A 20,429-nucleotide genomic window follows, 5' to 3' on the forward strand; every position below is an offset into this window, starting at 1 on the left:
TTGACCAGGCCAATTTTGCTAAAGAAAGAACTGTATAGTACAAGATATATCACAAACTGTGACTGTGAGATATGTATGAAATATGAGTACTAATATTTCATAATTATCTTGGAATATATTTAGATGGTGTGGTTCTGTGGTTGGTTGGTTTTTACTGTAAGTGCTTAAATGTTTTTGAACAAATACCCTTTATTGGCAGTACAGTGGCAAAGGTTGCCTACTGTTATATGCCTGAGTGATGTTTGAATGGGTGTCAACCAGGTCTCGGGTAGTTCTGGAAGCTTCTGTTTCATTGCAGTTATCTCATTACAGGTGTCCTTCAACTTTTAAATATTGAATTTTTGAACTTTGGACCTCCTCAACTTTCTGCTATTGAATTCAAGAATGTAACTCAACAGTCCTCAGTGGTGTCATCCACCATTCGTGGTAGCTGTGGAGTTGGCATTAAAGCAGTCATGAGTAATGGGATCTGGTTGCATGATAATATAGTGTTCAACACAGTCGGACCTGGCATCGATCTGGAAGGGAAAAACCATTCTCTCATCAGGAATCTCGTTATTCTAAGCAGGCAGCCAGAGGGTTTATTAAACTGGGTTGCTGGCATCAAGGTGAACCTTGTCATTGGTGTCTCCCTCTATGGCAATGTTGTGGCAGGATCTGAGAGGATTGGATTTCATATTAGAGGCCAAGATTGTTTGCTGGATGTTGATTATTGCAGTGAAAATGTGGCCCATTCAAATCTCCACGGTATTCATCTGTACGGGGGAGATGGATTTCAGACCTGCACTAGAATAACAGGTTTTCTATCTTACAAGAATTATGACTATGGTATGATGTTCCACCTTGGAAGCAGCGTCATTATAGACAATGTGGTGCTGGTGGACAACACTGTGGGTCTCATGCCAGTAATACACTGTCAGTATGCCAAGCAGTGCTACACGGGGAAAAGGCTCCTTGAGCTTAGAAACTCTACCATTGTTGCAACAAGCTCAACTTTTGACTGCATCAGAGACAGGATCAAGCCTCAAGCAGCAGACCTAACTTCCAGGGATCGACCACCATACTACCTTCAAAGAGGCCGTGCTGGGATTTTATGGCCTAAATTTACCACTGTGGCCAGCCAGAGGCCAGATAGCCCATGGCACAAAATTGTCCGTTGTCCAAAAGTGCTAGGACTCATGAAGCTGAAAGGTTGGTCTTCCACTTCTATTGACAAGACTATTCTGTCCCTGACTAATTATAGTTTTGCAAGGCTGAAACTTTGGCCTTCCACACCTACAAATGGTCATGGTAGGGAAATCCTTCTGGATGTGTCTTCAGTTTGATACAGTTACAAGCATATCACTTGGTAATTTTCACTTCCTGTATCAGCTAAATGCAATTATGTGCTAACTTATGTATGTTATTTCAAACACGCTTCTCCTTCTATGCTATTTATTTCCACCTGATGCATGTCTGTGATCTGCAGTCACTCTAACTAAATAGAGGTGTCAAGATTGAGGAGCAGCGCATCTTGTCTAGAACTTGCAATAGAACATCATGACTAGCTGCACAGAAAAATGGCTTGGCTTTTATTGTCGTAAGGAATTACATTTTTTAAAGAGTGCAAAAGTAGGATATATCAGTTAACTATCACTTGTCTTTGGCTCTAGTTAAATTTCTTGCATCCAGAATAATATTTGTGTAATAAAACCTGGCTGGATGGATGTCATGATGGGATCTAAATACCTCACAGTTTTTCATGTCTTTATTCCTCACTGCTACCTGCTTTTGCAAGGAAATGCATTATGCTCTTCTTACTGAAGAACATGGGAGGGAGAGAATGGCAAATAGACTTCCAGGGTCTCAGAGAGAACGTGTGGCACAGAACGGATTTTGTAGCTACACAGTAGTTCAGTTCCAGAGCCAAGTATGTGTCACCAGACACCAATCATTTCATATTAACATTTGGTAAGTGGAGAAACCATCCATGGCAGCTTGTCTTTAAACTGCTTCTGACTGATTCCAATAAAATCAATTAATCATTCTTTCCCATGTTTCTTTTTCACTTAATATTTGGTTTCATTTCCCATGAGCATGACTTTGGTTTATGTTAACCTCAGATATAACTGCAGCTATGGGATATTCTCAAGTCAACTGAAAGTCTATGATAATGCAAGTAGTCTGATTTAAAAAATGTTTTTCACTACAATTTCACATAGAGCAAAGCACTTTCTGACTACTTTTCCTTGCTTGGTCTTTTTTTTTTATCCCTGGCAGACGTCACATTTACTGGTTTTACAAAGAGCTGCCACAGCGAAGACAGGGATGTCTGCATCATGTCAGATACTGACCATTTAGGCATCTTGCCTCTTATCACGGCAGAGAGATCGAGGATGTTACATGTCAATGGAAAGGATAAGTTCTGCTTTCATGCAGCAAGGTAATATGCTTCATTTCCAGGCATCTCCTCTTGTTTCTGCAAAAAATAATTAAAAAAAAAAAATCATCTGCAATTCTAAGGCTACCCTCACCACTGTATAAACTGTCTTTTTTGTGTGATCTTGATAAGAATTTAAACAGTTAATTTAGACTGGAATTGTAGGTGCAGAGAAGTCCCATCCTTTTCCATCTCTGCTCCTTTACTGTTCCTGTCTGGCAAAAACTCAAATCTCCCCCGAAAAAAGAAAAAAAAAAGGTCAACAAAACAACAGTTTAGGGCAATATTTGAAGATCTGAGGTTCAGATTGTATCGAGGTGCATCTCCAGACCAGTCCTCTTGGATTTCTTCTGTTACTGACATTTGTATAGCAAACCAAGGTTCATAAATCCTGTTTCTTAAAGCTCTGTCCTGAACATCTCTGAATTCTCAGCCTCAGGCTTCAGCAAATGTCAGGACCTTCAGCAAAAAACCCTGAGATAGGGGATGTCCTTTTGGCTGGGGAAGCAGAGCTTGATTTTTGCCTGCGAGATCACATCAGAAATGTTGATCAGTAGCAGGCAGGCTGTGAGATGTCAAATGATTGCCAGAACTGCTCCTGCCCAGGGAGAATATCAGCTGTGTGTGGAGAAACACGGAGCAGGGAGGGAGAGAGCTTCATCTGTAACCTTAAGTCACTGATGGTTGCAGCAATTCAAACATACCATGTCCAATGGAAACCACATGCCAAATTATTTATTACAACCGGTGAACACAATATAGAGGCTATGTCAGGAAAGCCTTGAAGTAGCAAAAATAATCCAGCACGGACTCCACTTGCCAGTCAAAAATAATTGGAGGTGTCCCACACTGCTATGTTTAGAGCCCCTCCAGCCTTCTGCCAGAATTTTTATTCTATTCTATATTTTTGCTTTGTGCTTTGGGCGTTAGTTTGCGTGTAGATTTCTGAGACCTGTCCAGCCTGTCAGCTCCCATTATGTTTCACTCTTGTATCCATCCCACAATATTATGCTACTTGTGAGCTGCTGAATACGCAGTCCACTGCAAGAGCTGGTGATTTTCTAACATGATGAATGCATGTGAATTGCAGAATGTTTTCTTAGTGGCGTGGTAAACCTCTGAGGGAGATTACATCTCTCAGTGCTCCTCATGCATTATCTGCATGCATTTATTTGATCTACCTTTGCAGCTGCTGAGCTTGATCCAGGCTGTGGCTGCATTGTTCAGTTTCGGCATCCTAAAGGGATATCTTGATGGATATCTCCTGTCAAGGGGAAGGTGAGCATTGCCTTAGAGCAAGAGAGGAAATAGAAACATCAGGGAATATGGCAAAAGCATGGAGTACTTTGCTTGTCCCTCCCGTAGATCCAGCCAGCTGAAATGCTGGATCTTCTGAGAGATGCTGAAGAATTGAACTGGCTGTCAGGATCAGAAGAGCTGTCTTTGTTCTCCACTTCTTTCAAGTCGTGTGGATTGGAGGGGCTGGCCCATGTGATTGTTTTTTCTTTCTATGGATCATTATGTGTACCTGTTGGCTGCACTCATAATGTCAATAAGCGTGTGTTTTTCCAACTCAAGAAATTCTCTTTGTTCTCCAAGACATAAAAAATATCCATATGACAATCTGAAGACATTTCCATGGACTTTGCTGGAGTACAACTACTTGTGTATCATTACAGTTTTTGTAAGAGGTGCAATATGGCCAATTGTCTAGCTCCTTTAAACTGTGTTAAACAGTAGTCAAAACACATTTGAAAGCATTTGAGATCCTCAATACATGGTTCAGCTCACTAAACTTTAGGATGCCAAAAATTAGGCATATAATCTAAATATATGCACTCAACTTACTGTGTATTCATTAGAGACCCTTGTCTAGGAAATGATTCAGTCTAACTTAGATACATATCTCAGGTGAGGTGAGTTCTTCTCCAAAAAACCTGTTCTTCCTCTGTCTTTAATGATATACAAAGGAATTTATATGGCTTCTGTTTTGTTTTTTGTTTTTAAATCTAAACTTACAATTTCCTCCTGAGAATGTACTGATGGTAGAATGTTAATAAAAACGTGATTTTCTGAGTTATTTTTCATTTTTTTTTCCAGGGAATACAAGTTCACCTAATAAATACCAAAACATTATATATAGGTGCAGGAGTGTTTGTTGCCAGTATAAATAAATTGCAGGCATCAGTTCTTACTCTCTGCCTCATAATAACCCACCTCTTCTGCCTGCCAGTGTACAGACCTCTGAAGACACCACATTCCCTGAAAAGAGCTGTGAAGGCTCAAGAAAGGCCCTTGTCAAGGATTTGGATGGAAATCTCCTGGACCTAGAACCACCTGTTTCTGTTTTCCCAAAGTCAGAATTTGAATGGACACGGTTCTACTTGCAATCTGGTAAGTGTTGTCTGGAGTACTCCAGTGCTGTCTGGAGTAGCTTCAAAGTCATGCATGCACTTGACCTGTGAAATATGTGTGTGTCCCATTCATTGAGACCTACAACTGAGGTCTGTGTGCTTGTGGTCCCAGACTGCGTGATGCATTTTTGGGATGGAAATAGTGAATGACATTGAGATCTCGTTGCACAGTTCTGTGCCCATCTGTGCTTCTCTGCCTTCTTGCAGAATCGTGGCACCTGGTCGTGTTTATCCTCTGTAAAGTTTAATTTAAATGCATTTTAAGATGAAAGAACTCACCTGCCCTTTGCAAAGTCCTCTGAATGTGTTGAGTAAGACATGCAGTATAACTGCCATGGGAGTGCAAAATAATGGCAATAATTGACACAGCAAGGATTTCCATCCGTGCCCCACTGAGGAGATAATCAAGCTGATAACCCAGTCCAGAAGTTTTAAGACTCTCTTGTTTAAAAGGGCCCATTTTGCTCTGTAACCACTCTCTGAAAGTTCACACAGCAAGGCTCCGTTCTCATCCTGATTAAGACTCTGCTTTGTGATTCCAAATAAACTCTTTAATTACAATGAGTATTTCCTGCGCCTGCTGCTGACGGCGGCCATTTTGCTGAGCAGGCGCATCATTTGTGACTCCGGCGGTATGGGAGCCTGATGGAAGGGACTGTAATTAATCCCTTTTCCCATCCTACTCTAAAACTGATTAAACACGAGGAGAACTTTAATCTTTAAACAAAACGTCTAATGCGTACCCAGGAAAGGCTTTTCCTCTAAGGATCCCACTCTAACTGGCTGCTTAGGGGGCTGATTAATATGTTGTCTAGATACAAACACACCAATTTTTCTTTACCTTTTCTCCCTGATTACTATTCACATGCAAGCATTAATATCCTAGCAGCATTACCACTTAACATCTGCATATTAAAGCACACGTACTTTTGCATATGGTACCTCTACCTCATTTAGCTTTGCGCAGTTTTTAGCATACCCTGACACACAGTCATACAAATGTCAGGAATCTCCAGCATCTCAACTGCACTGACAGTGCAACCTGCACTCCACAGGGTTTATCTTCCTGTGTAATGGAGACGACAGCATATGGTAAATGCTCCCTGCCTCCAAGGCTATAACAAAATTGCTGTGTTTTCTTCTTGCTGCCCAAATACGAATGGGGATATTTTTCCCTTTTTTGTGTGTGTTTAATTCCTCCGTACTTCTCATTCTGATCTGAGGTTTCTTTTATCTTGAGGCTGACATTTGAAAGGCACAGCTTGATGCTGAGGTGAATTCATGTTCCCTTCCCTTTCCCTTTCCCCTTCCCCTTCCCTGGGATGGGGATTGGCCTCTGCTCTCAGGTAACAGAGTTAGGATGGGAGGTGATGGCCTCAAGATGTGCCAGGGGAGGCTGAGGTTGGATATTAACAAGAGTTTCTTCTCAGAAGGAGTGGTTATACTCTGGCACAGGCTGCCCAGGAAGGTGATGGAGTCATTGTATTTGGAGGTGTTGAAGAACCAAGGAGATGTGGCACTGAGGGAGGTGGGCAGTGAGCATGGTGGGGGTGGGCTGGGGTTAAACTTGGGGATCTTTGAGGTCTTTTCAACCTTAACAATTCCATGATTCTATGAATTCTGACTGCCTCCAGCACCTTGATCAGATAAACTGGTACCATTCAACGGTTACCTGCTAGCCTTGCTGAGCATAAAAGGAAAAGCTAGTCTTCTCAAGCAGCTATATTATGTTCTATTTCCACAGTTCAGAGACACACATGTGTTTGTCTCAACAGCTCTGGCTTTCCCCATCCTTTGAATTGCATCCTCTCAGTGGTCCTGAATCCATATGATGTCTTCAGCTGAAGACAAATCTGATACAGGATATATATCATTTATATATATGGTGTGTGTGTACAACAGGTTGAAGAAGGTCCACCTTACTTCCCAAATCCTGCCCACAGCAGATGGGCAGCAGAGAGCTCTGTAATGTATATTTGATTGTGTACCCTCTTTTGTCTTACCAGGTGTCTCATCTTTGGCTTGCTCTGTTAGTGTTTTGGGTCATAGAGCAGGCCTGTTTATTGTGACTTTTCATAGAAACAGAGTTGTCCACATAAAGTTGAAGTTTTAGTTTTCTTGATAAGTCCCAAAAATTCAAGAAAAAAAGAAAAAAAGAAAAGAGGGATCAACTCCAAGTTTTTGTTATTATTTCTTCTAGGGGAAAAAAGAAGTGTCAACAACAGAAGTGCATTTGAATAAAACAAAGAATAATTATTTTTTAGCAAAGGCTACTTTCTTTTAGCTCTTTTCTTTCTTTGCAATATCATGCTGTAAAAGTTTAGAACAAAATGTTTTCCAACAAAAACCCTTGAAATCATTTATAAGGAACTTTCACAGTATCATTTTTCAAATTACCCAAAACATTTTAATGAGTTTAACATGAATTTGTAATTATTTAAATCTCTTTGAGCTGCCCTTCTTGGATGACAAAATGTTTTTCTCCTAGAACTCATCTTTATACCAAACTTCTTACAAAAGAGCTTGGGGCCAGTCCTGGAGCACTAAATGGTACCAGAATCACAAGCTGTACAGCAGAATGAGCTATAAACATGAGTCTAGTGGAGCAGGGAAGGATAAATGAACAGTTCATCTACTCAAGTGGTTTCTGTGTCCAGGTGCAACAAGAAGGAAAGTTGACAGTACCATTGTTCTGTAGTTAAATTTCTAACTATCTGCTAGCTGTCTGCAGTACTTTTATGGACTCTGGTATGAGACTGTGTGAGTTCTTCATGACATAATTGCCCAACGTTTCCCAGAAGCATTGAAATTCATTGTCTCCCTCTTGGTGGAAAGGTAGCTGAGGAGCAGAGGCTGATAGCAGGTTCATCTGAGCCCATGATCGTAGCCTCAGGCATCCTCTCTGGTGAACTAAGGGAGATTGGAAAAAGTTGGTGGGTTGATACATCCTTACCAACACCTCTCTTCATACCAGTACAGGATGACTGAGCTCCTGGTGAGGGCAAAGAGTCAAGGAAACGCCTTGCTCAAGGACTTATCAATAAAGGTATCATATGGGAGTACGAGGAGGTGAATGCAGAAGGGAAATGGTCTGCAGTATCTAGACTTGTAGAACAGTTTTACATCCAAGTGAACCCCAAAGAATGCAACTTACCATATGCATCTTTAATCTCAGCAGATATTCATAGTTAGATGTTAGACTGTGAGGATTGCCCCTGTTTGTTACAAGGAGTTGGACCAGATGGTCTTTCAGGGTCCCTTCCAAATCAAACAATTCTATGATTCTATTCTATGATTCTGCAGTTCTAGATGTCAGGATAATCCAACACAAATGCAGATAAGCATCCCAGAAGGTGCTGGACTCCTTAGGATGTTTTTTTTTGTTGTTTTTTTTTGAGTGTTCATATTCATGCACAAACCCAAAAGTGAATCCATCCAGTTCTTATTCTCCTTTAGCAGGGCTTCATATTTAAACAGAAGAACAGCCTCTTTTTTTGTCTTATGAAACTTTTAACTGTAATTCGGCTTCCCAAATGACTTCCATGCTGGTTTCTGAACAGATGCAGAAAGATTCTTAGGTTTGCTAGAGAGCAATTTCTTTGCATAATGTATTTTGTGGCTCTGTATGATAGGGACCCTGTTCCAGTACCTTTCACTCAGCAGAGTAATTCTGTTGAGTAGTAAAGGATTAGCAAGTTCAAGACTGCAGGATTTAGCTATCATGCAACTTTTTCTTTCTGTTATTAACATGTGCTCCTTGCATTTCCTGCAAATAATTGCACTTATTTTCTACTTTATACTAGAAAAACATAGCAAAACTTTTAACTTCTCCAGATACAGTGGAGGAATCAGTGAAATTTCTGTCTATAATACCCTGTGGGATAGACATATATTTTGAAACTATTTTCCTGTGCAGAGGGCAGAATTTGTGAGTTGCCCAAGGTCAGTCATTGAATTAATGCATATCCTTCCAAAACTGACAGCCAGACTCTCAATCTAAAAGCACCCACCCTGCTTAAGCAGGTTGAAGAGTATGATTGCATTAACGAGAATCAGCAGAAAATATGTTTTATATTCTTTATTTTTTATTATAAAACTTGCTTGGACTTTACTGAATACTCAAATTCTGACTTCGGTGCTAAGCAACAACAACAAAACGTCCAACTATTTTTTATTATGTAAATGTTGAAGAAATTTTGTATTGAAAAAAAAAAAAAAATGGAGTCAGCCTGAGTGGGAATCTATTTGTACAAAGATTTCATCAGAAATAAGATGAAATGTTTAAGTATAGATGTACACAGTCCGAAGCAAATTTAAATTAAGGATTTTAGTCTTCTGGTAATTTTTACTATTGAATAATATTCACAAATAGGAGAGTTATCATTTTGGCATGCAGGCTGCCAATGTAATTCAGGGATAAAGGAGTCTGAAACTGTTGTCATGAATGAATATCTAATATTCCAAGGTGCGTGGTTGGCTGTACCTGCTATGCGTAGTCATTTGTAGCTCTTAAAGACATCTGAGAAGAGAATGCAGGTTTGGTAAATTTACAAGGCATGAAACAGCTATGACATCATCCTGAAACAATTAGTTTTTTTCTCTGATGCTTTTTGTTGTTGTTGTTCACAGATAGAAGCTTGCTTTTTTCCACAATAAATATCCCTTGCAAAATGTCTTGGAAGTGGCAATGAAGGAGATTGAAAGAGCTCTTACCAAGTTATTATTTTATAAAAACTCAACCTAATATATTCAGGAATTACTTGTGGTTTTAAGCTCAAGGAGGGAAGGTTTAGGTTGGATATCATAGAGTCATAGAATCATAGAATGGCCTGGGTTGAAAAGGACCACAATGCTCATCCAGTTCCAACCCCCTGCTGTGTGCAGGGTCACCAACCAGCAGACCAGGCTGCCCAGAGCCACATCCAGCCTGACTTTGAATGCATATCAGGGGGAAGTTCTTTCCTATGAGAGTGGTGAGGTGCTGGAACAGCTGCCCAGAAAGGCTGTGGATGCCCCGTCCATCCCTGGAGGTGTTCAAGGCCAGGTTGGATGGGGCCCTGGGCAGCCTGGGCTGCTATGAAATGTGGAGGTTGGTGGTCCTGACTGTGGTGGGGGGTTGGAGCTTCATGATCCTTGGGTTCCCTTCCAACCCAAGCCATTCTATGCTTCTATGATTCCATGACAATTTTTACTTAAATTTCCTGAAAATACATCTCTGGTGAAGAATTCCGTGGGTCTCAATTGAGAAGGAACCTGAGAACAAAGTTGGGAGTTATTTTCAGTGGCCTTGGGAGAACAGCTTTTAAGTAAGCAAGATGGGGATAGGTTACTTTTCTGTCTTTACAAACTATGTGGTGGCTCATAAGGCATGAGGTGGTGAGCCTACTGAAATAAAGGATCAGCTCTTCTAAGTGGAGGCAATGTTGTGGAGTGAAGAGTATCTTTGGGTAAAGAGGCCACTGGTTTGGAATGAAGTTTCAGAGTGCATCTGGATGCCACTGTGACACAATATCCCAATTGGAAGCTCTGGCGAGACAAAATACTCCTCTGACTCCACAGCCAACTTCACAGCTGCATAGTGTTGGAGGTGCATCATAATGAATTTTTGGTACATTATAGAAGAACAGACCAGGGCAGGAGGTCTGGAAAGAGCAAACTAGGAGCACTGAGACCTATGAGACCATGCAACATTTCCATTTTGAAATACTATGAATTACTTTTCCTTAAGCTCATCTGTATCTCAGGCTCTAATAAGTCTTTAATAAGTTCTAATAAGTTATAGTAAGCTCTAATAAGTTTCTCTTTTCAGAGATGTCACTTCATTAACTCTGAAATTAGGATGAGGTGAACGACACCATTCATTGTCTGTGTGTTCAGTAGTGAGATCAATATAGAGTATATATATATGTATGTACAAGTATGTATACGTGCAAAAATGCATAAACCTATCAAACATTATCTTCTTGTTTTCTTAGAGGATGGCAAATCCTTTTCTCATGAAGAATCTGAAGTACACTGTGTGAATTTGTCCACCCTGCACACTGATAGCAGTAGATAGAGCTCAGCATTTTGTAGGAACTTAGCTACTTGTTTCCTGAATTCTTCATGTACTTTGAAACTGACATTCACCAGTGTTCAGCTAAATAAAATGTCAAATGTGTGTCTATATGCATTAGAAATGTTTAAATTCAGAAAAAAAGTGAATGTAAAGTAGGTCTTTAGCTACGAGAGCTAACCTTGGCACTTAGCATATCAGTCCATTTTGAGGAGGTGGTAGCTAATAGTCTATGACTACAATTGCAATCAAGAATTCCTCTGCTTCTCCCCTTAGCATTAATCTTTGAGGATAAAACACGGGGTTTGCCATTTTCAAAGCAATTTAGAGAAATGACACCATTATTAGAGATTCTGAATTCTGGGAGAGCCCATTTATTTTCCTGCACGCTAAAAAAATAGCACAGTACCCCTGAAATACCACATCACCTTCATTTAGGAATCTAGTTATAGATATGATATCAACCTCTCTACCCTTCTGTACAGAAATGTTGCATACAAACTGTGCATAAGCATTTTTATCACTGACACGATGAGGCTACTGTTTCAGGGTGTTTGTTCCTAAGAAGTGATTTATAAACCATTGGTAGTCCATGAAAGCCGAGTAACTGATGCACACATCACCCACAGATTAATTTAGGAGCCTGTCAGTTAAGGTTGACAAGAATCATTAGGCATCTGGAAAACAAAACCCATAAGGAATGGTTGAAAGAGTTGAGTGGCTCAATTGAGAGAAGAAGAGATGAATGAGACATTTAAGAACTGCCTTCAAATATATGGGAGAGTGCTGCAGAGGCGAGAGGAATAAATTGCTCCCTTAATCTAGGTATCAGAAGTAATGGGCTGAAATTTCAGCAAAGATCATTTTAGATGCTGGGAGGAAATGTCATAAAAAAGCAAAAATCTGGTGTAACTTCCCTGAATGAGTTGTGGAATCTCTGTCAGTGAAGGTTATACAAACATCTTTAGATGATCCAAGGAGAGCTCGTACCTTTCTCTGGAGGGAGGATGCATCAGATGACTCCAGAAGGTCTATATTCAGGAATCACTCATGGTTTAAAGCTCAAGGAGAGAAGGCTTAGATTGGATGTCAGGATTGGATGGAAAGATTGAGGTTGGATGTCAGGGGGAAGTTCTTTGCTATGAGAGTGGTGAGGTGCTGGAACAGCTGCCCAGAGAGGCTGTGGATGCCCCGTCCATCCCTGGAGCTGTTCAAGGCCAGGTTGGATGGTATTAAATGTGGAGGTTGGTGGCCCTGCCTGTGATAAGGGGGGGTTGGAGCTTCATGATCCTTGAGGTCCCTTCCAACCCAACCAAATTCTATGATTCTGTGATGTTCAGTGGTCTGCATGAACCTTTGCTGTCTGACAGTGATTTATTGGTCTAAAGACCAAGGTGTTGTTGAGGTAAGATCTGGTAATTAGAACTTTCTAAATACTGCTGATGAACATTCAGAGTGACTACTTAGGGATATAATTAGTGCAGAGAGATTCTCTCTGAACCCACGTGCTTGGTTCCTCTCAGCCAAGCTGCCTTTTCTTGTGGAATAATAATGCTCCTGAAGGGCTCTGAAATATATGAGTGTAGAGGCTAGTTCCATTGAAAATAATGTACTAGGATGGAGGAATGTTCAAAGCATCTAGATCTCCGAGGTTCCTCTCACAGCTCAGGCACTCAGACATTATGGACTCATAGAGTTGGAAGGGCCCCTCAATGATACCAGGGACAGTGCTGGGGGCAGCTGCCTCCACCATACAGCCTTTCTAGGCTGGATGGCTGTTAGCTTTCAGGAGACCACATGCCTGTGTTTATGCAATTAAAAAAAAGAAATGTGAATCGCATCCTGCAAGTACAACTAGGTTCTTTCCCTTAGATCTCAAAGGCGTATCTCTAATCCAGCCAAACTGCTGAGTGTTAGCTTGCAGAGCTTTACAGGGGAAGCAATGCATTTTGCAACAATTAATTTTGCAGAGGAAGCAGCCTGTTTAAAGACGCCTGCAGCACTCACTAAAATATGTGTTGTTTTTCAAGGCCACCAGACACACAGTTGGCTAGGTTGGCTAATAAACAAAACAACAATGCAAAAACCCAGCCTCGTGGGGTTTGCAGGGAGAAAGGATGAGAAATAAAATGAATAATGCTTACCTGCTAGGGGTGGGTGAAGACTGTAATTGTTTAGCCCCCAGCAGATCCCTGCAAGGGTTAAAAATGACAAAGATATTAGTTGGTGACTGCTAAAATTGTTGGTTTGAAGCTCTGGGCAAAACACAGACTGTTATTTACCGGACTTGGTCGATTTACTTCTTAATGCAATAATGACCTGTGAAATGAAACGTGAGCTAGACAATTGTTCCTCATTGTTTCCAGTAAAACATCCTTTCATACCCCATTAAACCACCATTAATTCCATATGAAAGAGAAGCAGGCACAAACACCAAGAGGGATCTCTCTCTTTTCCTCTTTTCCCCTCTTCCTGGGCCTAATCAAGGCCTGTGGATAGCAAAACAGCTTTCTTATCAATTTTAGAAGGCACTGGGCAGGCCACAGGGACAATATTTTTAAAAGAACACCACAGACATTTTCTAGATTGGAACCCAGTGGATCACCAGCTCAAGTTTTGGAGAAGAACATATCTGCTAGCATGGCAAATGCATTGATGTCAGTACATCCTTTTTTTTTTTTTTTTCTTCTTTTTTTATATCGTCTTCCATTAAGCATGAGATTTTTGCCCTCACACAGTGTATCTGTGTGCATGCAGTGTATGTGTGTGCATACACCTTTTCACACTCTTTAATCTTTATCTCACTTTCAACTTCAGTCAAAAGCAGATATGCATAAGTTCTCAAACTTATTTTTAAAAATAGTCTGGCAAGAGAAATCCTATGAAGATACCTCTGTCCAACAGAGGGGGTAAGTGGGTCCCTTCTGTATGCCAAGAATATTCTCTGGAGAGTAACTCCATTTTTTTGTCCCAGCACAAACTAAAGAAGGGAAATCTGCACTTTGGTAGACACGTGGGCATCCAGGCACAGCTCCGTTATCAGGTACAGGACCCACTTTACTTGAAACTGGTTTCTTTAACCCTAACTCCTCTCTTCTGTAGCAGACTACAAAGACAGGCTGAGGGAGCTGGGCTTGTTCAGCCTGGAGAAAAGAAGGCTGCAGGGTGACCTCATTGCAGCCTGCAGTACCTAAAGGGAGCCTACAAACAGGAGGGGAATCAACTCTTTGAAAGGGTGAGTGACAGCAGGACAAGGGAAATGGTTTTAAGTTGAGGGAGGGAAGATTTAGGTTGGATGTCAGGGGGAAGTTCTTTCCTAAGAGAGTGGTGAGGTGCTGGAACAGCTGCCCAGAGAGGCTGTGGATGCCCCGTCCATCCCTGGAGGTGTTCAAGGCCAGGTTGGATGGGGCCCTGGGCAGCTGGGCTGGTATTAAATATGGAGGTTGGTGGCCCTGCCTGTGATAGGGGGGGTTGCAGCTTCATGATCCTTGAGGTCCCTTCCAACCCAAGCCATTCTATGATTCTATGATTCTATGGTATAGTTGAATGACTACCAACAAATGGCAATATAAAAATGGAACATATAAAATGGTCAGATATTATTTCCACCAGAATAATTTTGGTTTTCCTCTTCTTTCTCTCTGTGGTTTTTTTTTTTTTTTTTTTGTCTGTTTCTTTGTTTGTTTGGTTCTCCCCCCCCCCCCCCCAGGGAAATGAGTCTATGACTGAGTTTAGTCAAAATCCAGTTTCAGTTGTGCTTTCCCCCCACTCTTCTTGTTTGTTTTTTTTTTATTCAATAGTAATGCAGAATGCAACTTCCCAAGTGAGTTTTCACTCAGCTCTTCTCATTGTGAAAAGCACAATGCAGTTGTATTTCAAGTCTCCCTCAACTATATTTACATAAACCTGGTTGACTGCTGGTCTTGTCTGGAGTTATAAAATTGGAATTATGATATTTTCCTTTCATGCATGAGGTGCTACCAGACAGAAAATATTTTGGACAGTGAGGAATTATTTGATTTATGATCCTCAGTAAAAAGATAAAAAAAGGAGACACGTTGGTGGGTACACCATTTGGTTTGGAAATCTTCTGTCTGTTAGCAGGAAGTGTGGCCAAATTTTCATAGGAAGCAATTCCAGTTTCCAACTGCCTGTATCTTTTGGTGTGTCTATTCTGTTAACTTCTTGATCTTCTGTATGCTTTACTCAGGAAAAAATTCCCTCTGAGGTTAGTGGAGAATTTTACCTTAGCGGGGTTTTCAGGATTGAGTAACTGGGTGGGTGCCAAGTCTACTCCTTCCTTCTTCAAAGGACAGGATCCTGTGCGTAATCTGCAGACCTCACCTGGGTGGGATGTTGTGCTACAGATGGTTGGATACCATAGAATCATAGAACGGCCTGGGTTGCAAAAGCCCACTGTGCTCATCCAGTTCCAACCCCCTGCTATGTGCAGGTCGCCAACCAGCAGCCCAGGCTGCCCAGAGCCACATCCAGCCTGGCCTTGAATGCCTGCAGGGATGGGGCATCCACAACCTCCTTGGGCAACCTGTTCCAGTGCCTCACCACCCTCTGGGTGAAAAACTTCCTTTTAATATCCAACTAAATCTCCCCTGTCTTAGTTTAAAAACATTCCTCTTTGTCTTATCACTATCCACTAACCACTACGTGCTGCACAAATGCAGGAGGGAGATGTAGGGGCAGAAGTGGGGCAGCTCTGATGAAGCCCAGGATCTGACACAAGGAAGTTAATACCTGCTGACATGAAGTCTGTTATGGTAAACAAGGAATCATCCTGAACTCCTTTCCTGTTCTTCTTTTTCCTTCCATCTGACCCATCCAAGACCCCCAGCCTCACCACAGTTTTCTGTTTCCACAGACCCCTGATCTCCTGTTGTCTGATAGAACCCCCAAACTCCTCCTGTCTCCCATCCAAAACTCTGTGGCAACTTATTTCATCCTTTCTGCTACATTGTCCATAAATCAGGATATAATAATAAATTAATGCCAAACCTCTTACTCCACAGCCTTCCCAACTATCCACCAAACTCTCTCCTTCCTGCCTCAGAGCATCACCTGAAGCCCTGATCATGGCATGCAATCAGTTCCTTGGCAGGCTCTGCCTACCTTCAGGGAGGTTACAGTGGCTCACTGAATCACTGGCTTTTATCCAAGCATACCACTCAATTTCTTGCAAACCAGGTTGACAGTATTGTAACATGTTCCAGTCTCATCCCCGTTTTTTGGTTGCTTCTGTATTTTATTCTGATTTTTTGTTCTATTTATATATATATATATTAATACTGCATCCTTTTATTTGCTACACTTGATGCCTTTCTCTTCCCATGCTAGATTTATGCCTGGGGTCAGATTTTGACTGTAAGTTTGATCAGAAATAGTTCAGCTGCAAAAGAAAAAAGCACAAAATGAAGCTCTTTTTAGTGTGTGTTAGAAAGCAAATCTTTAAACTCTCAAACCTATGGGGTTGCAGTGAAGGCTTGAAGGTCAGCAGGGAAACAACTCTGAGGTCAGTGAAATGCATTCTATTAGCCTGTGCCTGTGAAAAAAATCTGGTCAGGGCTATCTGTGAAAATAACATTTCAGTCTCAGTTGCGTTTTTTGAAGCACAGACATCAATGCTTTGCTCTGTTCAACCTTCTCCAAAATACCTGAGTATTTGGAGCATTAAATCCCACGCTGTAGTTTCCTTGCATTGCATCTGCTAATCAATGAAGGAATTCTGGGCACTTCATAACACTTGTTGCTGCCCGTGGCACTGTGTCCCTGGAAACACGTGTTATGCCCTACCTGCACGAGGTGGGTTGGGAGCCAAGATCACACAGACATCTCTTATGGAACAGAGGAGAGACCTTGAATTTTAGCCATCAACAAGTAGGCCATCAACTGGGGACACTCTGGTTAGGTTTTCATGGATCAGCCTGATCTGCAAAGCATACACCAGTTTCCTCTGTAGAGCACTAAGGAATTTTTTATTCATTGCCTCTACATTTCTCACTGATGGTGTGCAGAATTCAGTCTTGGTTGCAGAAAAATCGATCCTCATGGAAGGATTCAAGCACAGTTCTGAAAAGAGTTGGAGAATAAGAAGTGCAAAGTCCCTTGCTGCTCACATAAAGAGCAATAGCCTGGGAAAGCAAATCCCTTTATTCCATTCCCCTGTAACACTTCTAGATAGTGGTATCCCAAATCAAAGAGAATCTTGACTGCGTGGTCGTGTGTATAAACACACACACACAGTCACTGTCCTCACAACAGTGCTTGCAAGCATTTCATCATTTTTTCCCTCTTATCTTCCAAATATTAGCATTTAATGAAATACACATTTACTTCATTTATTTTGAACCTACTCCAAGGCCAGCAAATACCAGAACCTCAAATGTTATGACAGGATAGATTCTTTATTGGTTTGTTTTCTTTTCATTCTTTCTGTTTGCACTGTGATTTTTTTTTTCTTTTCTTTTTTTTTTTTTAAAAGATTATAGACCCTTATGTTCTAACTCAGGGATCCTGGCTTCCAACTGAGGTAGACAAATATGTCCAAAAAAATGCCCTTCTGACCTATCCAATGCAGACAGCTGTGCAGCAAACAGGAAATTGAGGAAGTCAGGTTCATCTGAGACGCAGGATTTCCTTCATGGATGTTTCAGATAAAACATCTTTAATTTCTCAGTGCTGTGAAGGAACCAAGAGTAAAGCAGGGAGACTGTTGCTTTGTGCCTAGAAGACAGTGATGTGAAAGCACAACCAAATGACATTTTCTCTCCTGGGCATCACTGCAGCTTGCCCATGTTGACATAACCTCTTCCAAAGTCTTCTGCTGATTCTGGCCCAGTCTGAGAGGATGTGAGCCAGCCCTGAACCAGAAGCTGTGTCACATAGCCACAGAAGGGCAGAATTCCCTAGGTTGGGCACTGCTCCATGCTAACGTGCTTACACAGCTTCCTCTTCAAAATGGGCATCGTTTTCCAGATTGAATTCTGAACAGAATGATCTCGGGTCTATTTGTAAAGGGCAGTGAAAGTGTCTTCCTAATTTCAAACATGCAGTGCTAGGGCTTTTATTGTGGGCAGACTTTATCATGGTTCAGCCAGCAGGTTCAACCATCTGCATGTGAGCAGTGATGTAACGAGAGTGAGAGTGACAGGGAAATGTGGACTGGTGCTACAGAATGGTGCAGCAGGTGTGACTTCATTGCTGAACCCTGCTAAAATCTTCTGTGACAGAGAAAAAAACCAAAAACATTTGATTATCCTGTGAAATAAGGTTTCTCCTTTTTCTCCTCTCATTGCTTTGTCATGGCTCTTGACATTCCAGTGTTGGGGATGACAGATGTGTCAATGTATCATCTGCTATGATCTGATTCCAAACTCGTTTTGGTCTCCTATGAAACGCTGGAGAAAATTACACACCAGGAACAGTGTCCATATGGCATTACTAAAGCAGGCAGACACACTTAGACGTTTGCCTGCTTGACCTTATCTTGCCTTGCTCCCCTGTTTGTGCTGCTAGGTTGTGGCACAGTCTTGCATTATGTGATCACAGTAACACTGTGCAGTCCAAAATGGGATTGGTCTGGAGATGGCTCAGTGCTTTGTAGTACCACATGTTTGTATGCAAGAGCTCTGCCTTAACTCGTGGAGAAACTGGAACATGTGGGATGAATAAGGACTAGGGGAGAAGAAAGAAAGATCTTGCAGCACTGATGGGTTCTTAAACCCATCTGAATAACAGAGCGGCTCTATACAAATCTTTTAAATGAAAACATTTGCCCATGACCTTGCTCGTGTCCCCACAGCATTTTACCTCTTGTTCATGTCCCCATAGCGTTTTACCTCTTGTCTTGATCCAGCCATGCCTGAGCATGGTACTGGAGAATGCTCATTGTCAGGGTTCAGAGTTGCTCTGGGATAAGCACTAATGGTTGAGATGACATTCAGGTACTATTTGCTTTAGAATCACTGGAAAAACCTCTAAGACCTTCCTGTCCAACCGTCACCACCACCATTTCCCCACTAAACCATGGCCCTTAGTACCACATCCAAATGTTTCTTGAACACCTCCAGTGATTCCACCACCTCCCTGAGCAGCCCACTTGGTTGTGTGGATGACATGCAAAGACAAAACCACTGAATGCAGAAACCATCCATCTCAGCTGATGCAGAAACACACCCAGGGCAGGACTCAGTAGGGCATCTTAATTACTAAAACTGCAAATGTTGATGAAGCTTGAACCGAGAGCTTTCTACAACCAAAACCAACTATTCACAAGATAATTACTTGGCCAAAATATGAGAAATAATCATTTCTAAAACACATCTTTGGTATGGATGTCATCATTGTACCAAGTTCAAAGCACTTGTCATTGATACAGTGAGTACCTTGGGGTAATCAGGGCATGCAATGTGACTATTAATGTAACTATTAATTAAAATAATTAGTTGAAAAGAACACGTGAAGTTCCTAATGTGTTTTTATAGAAATAGATCAGTGCTTTAGGAAAACACTCAATTCACTGACACCGTATTTCAGAAACTTTGAAAAATAATCATTTGCGTCTCAGGTAATTACATTAAATATTCAGTCTAAGATCATACCAGGAACATAGGTATTAACTCACCATAAAAATGTTAGTTGTACTTCTATATGTTTGTGTTTAAATGTATGTGATTATGCAATCATCCTGCATTCCTAAGTTGCAGGGAAGATGTCCCATATGATGACCACTCTGTAAGGGGTGGTCATGGACCTGAGTTCGATATTGGCACCACTTAGGATTTCAGTGTCTTTGTTATTTGTTTGCTTGTTTGTTTTGAAGTTGTATTTGCTGCTCTTTTTTTACAGTTCTGGTTAGCTGCAAACTAATCTCGGTTTCAAGAGTCTCTGTTTTCTGGTTGCCTGGATAAGGCAAGTTGAATCAAAACTTTGGCATAGATCTCACTTGAGAGATTGACAGAGAGAGTTCAGCTTTGGGGTTGGACAAACTAATTGGCCAAAGTTTAAAACCATCAGTTATGCAATAAAACAGTATGCAGTTAATTAAAGGAAGCTGATTATTTTCCAGCTCTGTTCCTGAAATGTCCTCCTACTCACTAATAAATCCTGTTCCTCTGGTGCTTTCTCTGAAATTAATAAACACTTTGCAAGACTGGAGTGAGTCTGCCTCATTGTTTTCTTCCTATGCTCACTATGCAACAGGTCCTGGACTGAAAATTAACTTTTGTCCCTGTAAGATCTATACTGCAAGCACACTTTTTCTTCCCCTGATGAGGCTGATAGGAGATGATAGCATTAGCTGATCAGGGGCACCAGTCTGATTTGTAGTTGTATCAAAAATAAATGAATATGAAAGAAGTAGATGGTTCAGTTCCATTGGATATTCAGTTGTAAAAGCTACTTGGTAAAAATAACATACCCAAAGCTGGAGAGAATCCTGGGCTTTTCTGGCTCCTCTGATACTGATCTGCTGCAATTTGTGACCAATGACTTAAACTTTCTGTCTGCTTCCAACTGTGATGAGTGGCCA

At 41.2% G+C, this 20,429-nt stretch overlaps 1 protein-coding gene and 1 long non-coding RNA gene across 2 annotated transcripts in view; one reads left to right on the top strand and one right to left on the bottom strand.

Annotated features, from left to right (window-relative positions):
• PKHD1 (PKHD1 ciliary IPT domain containing fibrocystin/polyductin) overlaps positions 1–20,429 on the top strand; it is a 242,386-nt gene that overhangs the window by 168,513 nt on the left and 53,444 nt on the right. Inside the window, exons 57-59 of the mRNA XM_090136629.1 lie at positions 313–1,191; positions 2,260–2,422; positions 4,653–4,813. Coding sequence (XP_089992755.1) covers positions 313–1,191; positions 2,260–2,422; positions 4,653–4,813 — 1,203 coding nt within the window. The remainder of the gene's footprint in view (positions 1–312; positions 1,192–2,259; positions 2,423–4,652; positions 4,814–20,429) is intronic.
• Positions 448–15,993, bottom strand: LOC149919270 (uncharacterized). Its single transcript, XR_016464583.1, has 4 exons — positions 15,135–15,993; positions 13,033–13,080; positions 2,334–2,458; positions 448–518 (listed from the first exon to the last, which is right to left on the bottom strand). It is a non-coding gene; the product is annotated as an uncharacterized LOC149919270 (long non-coding RNA).

Source organism: Phasianus colchicus, chromosome 2 (assembly GCF_987193195.1).
Source record: "Phasianus colchicus chromosome 2, bPhaCol1.hap1.1, whole genome shotgun sequence".
Taxonomy (NCBI): Eukaryota; Metazoa; Chordata; class Aves; order Galliformes; family Phasianidae; genus Phasianus; species Phasianus colchicus.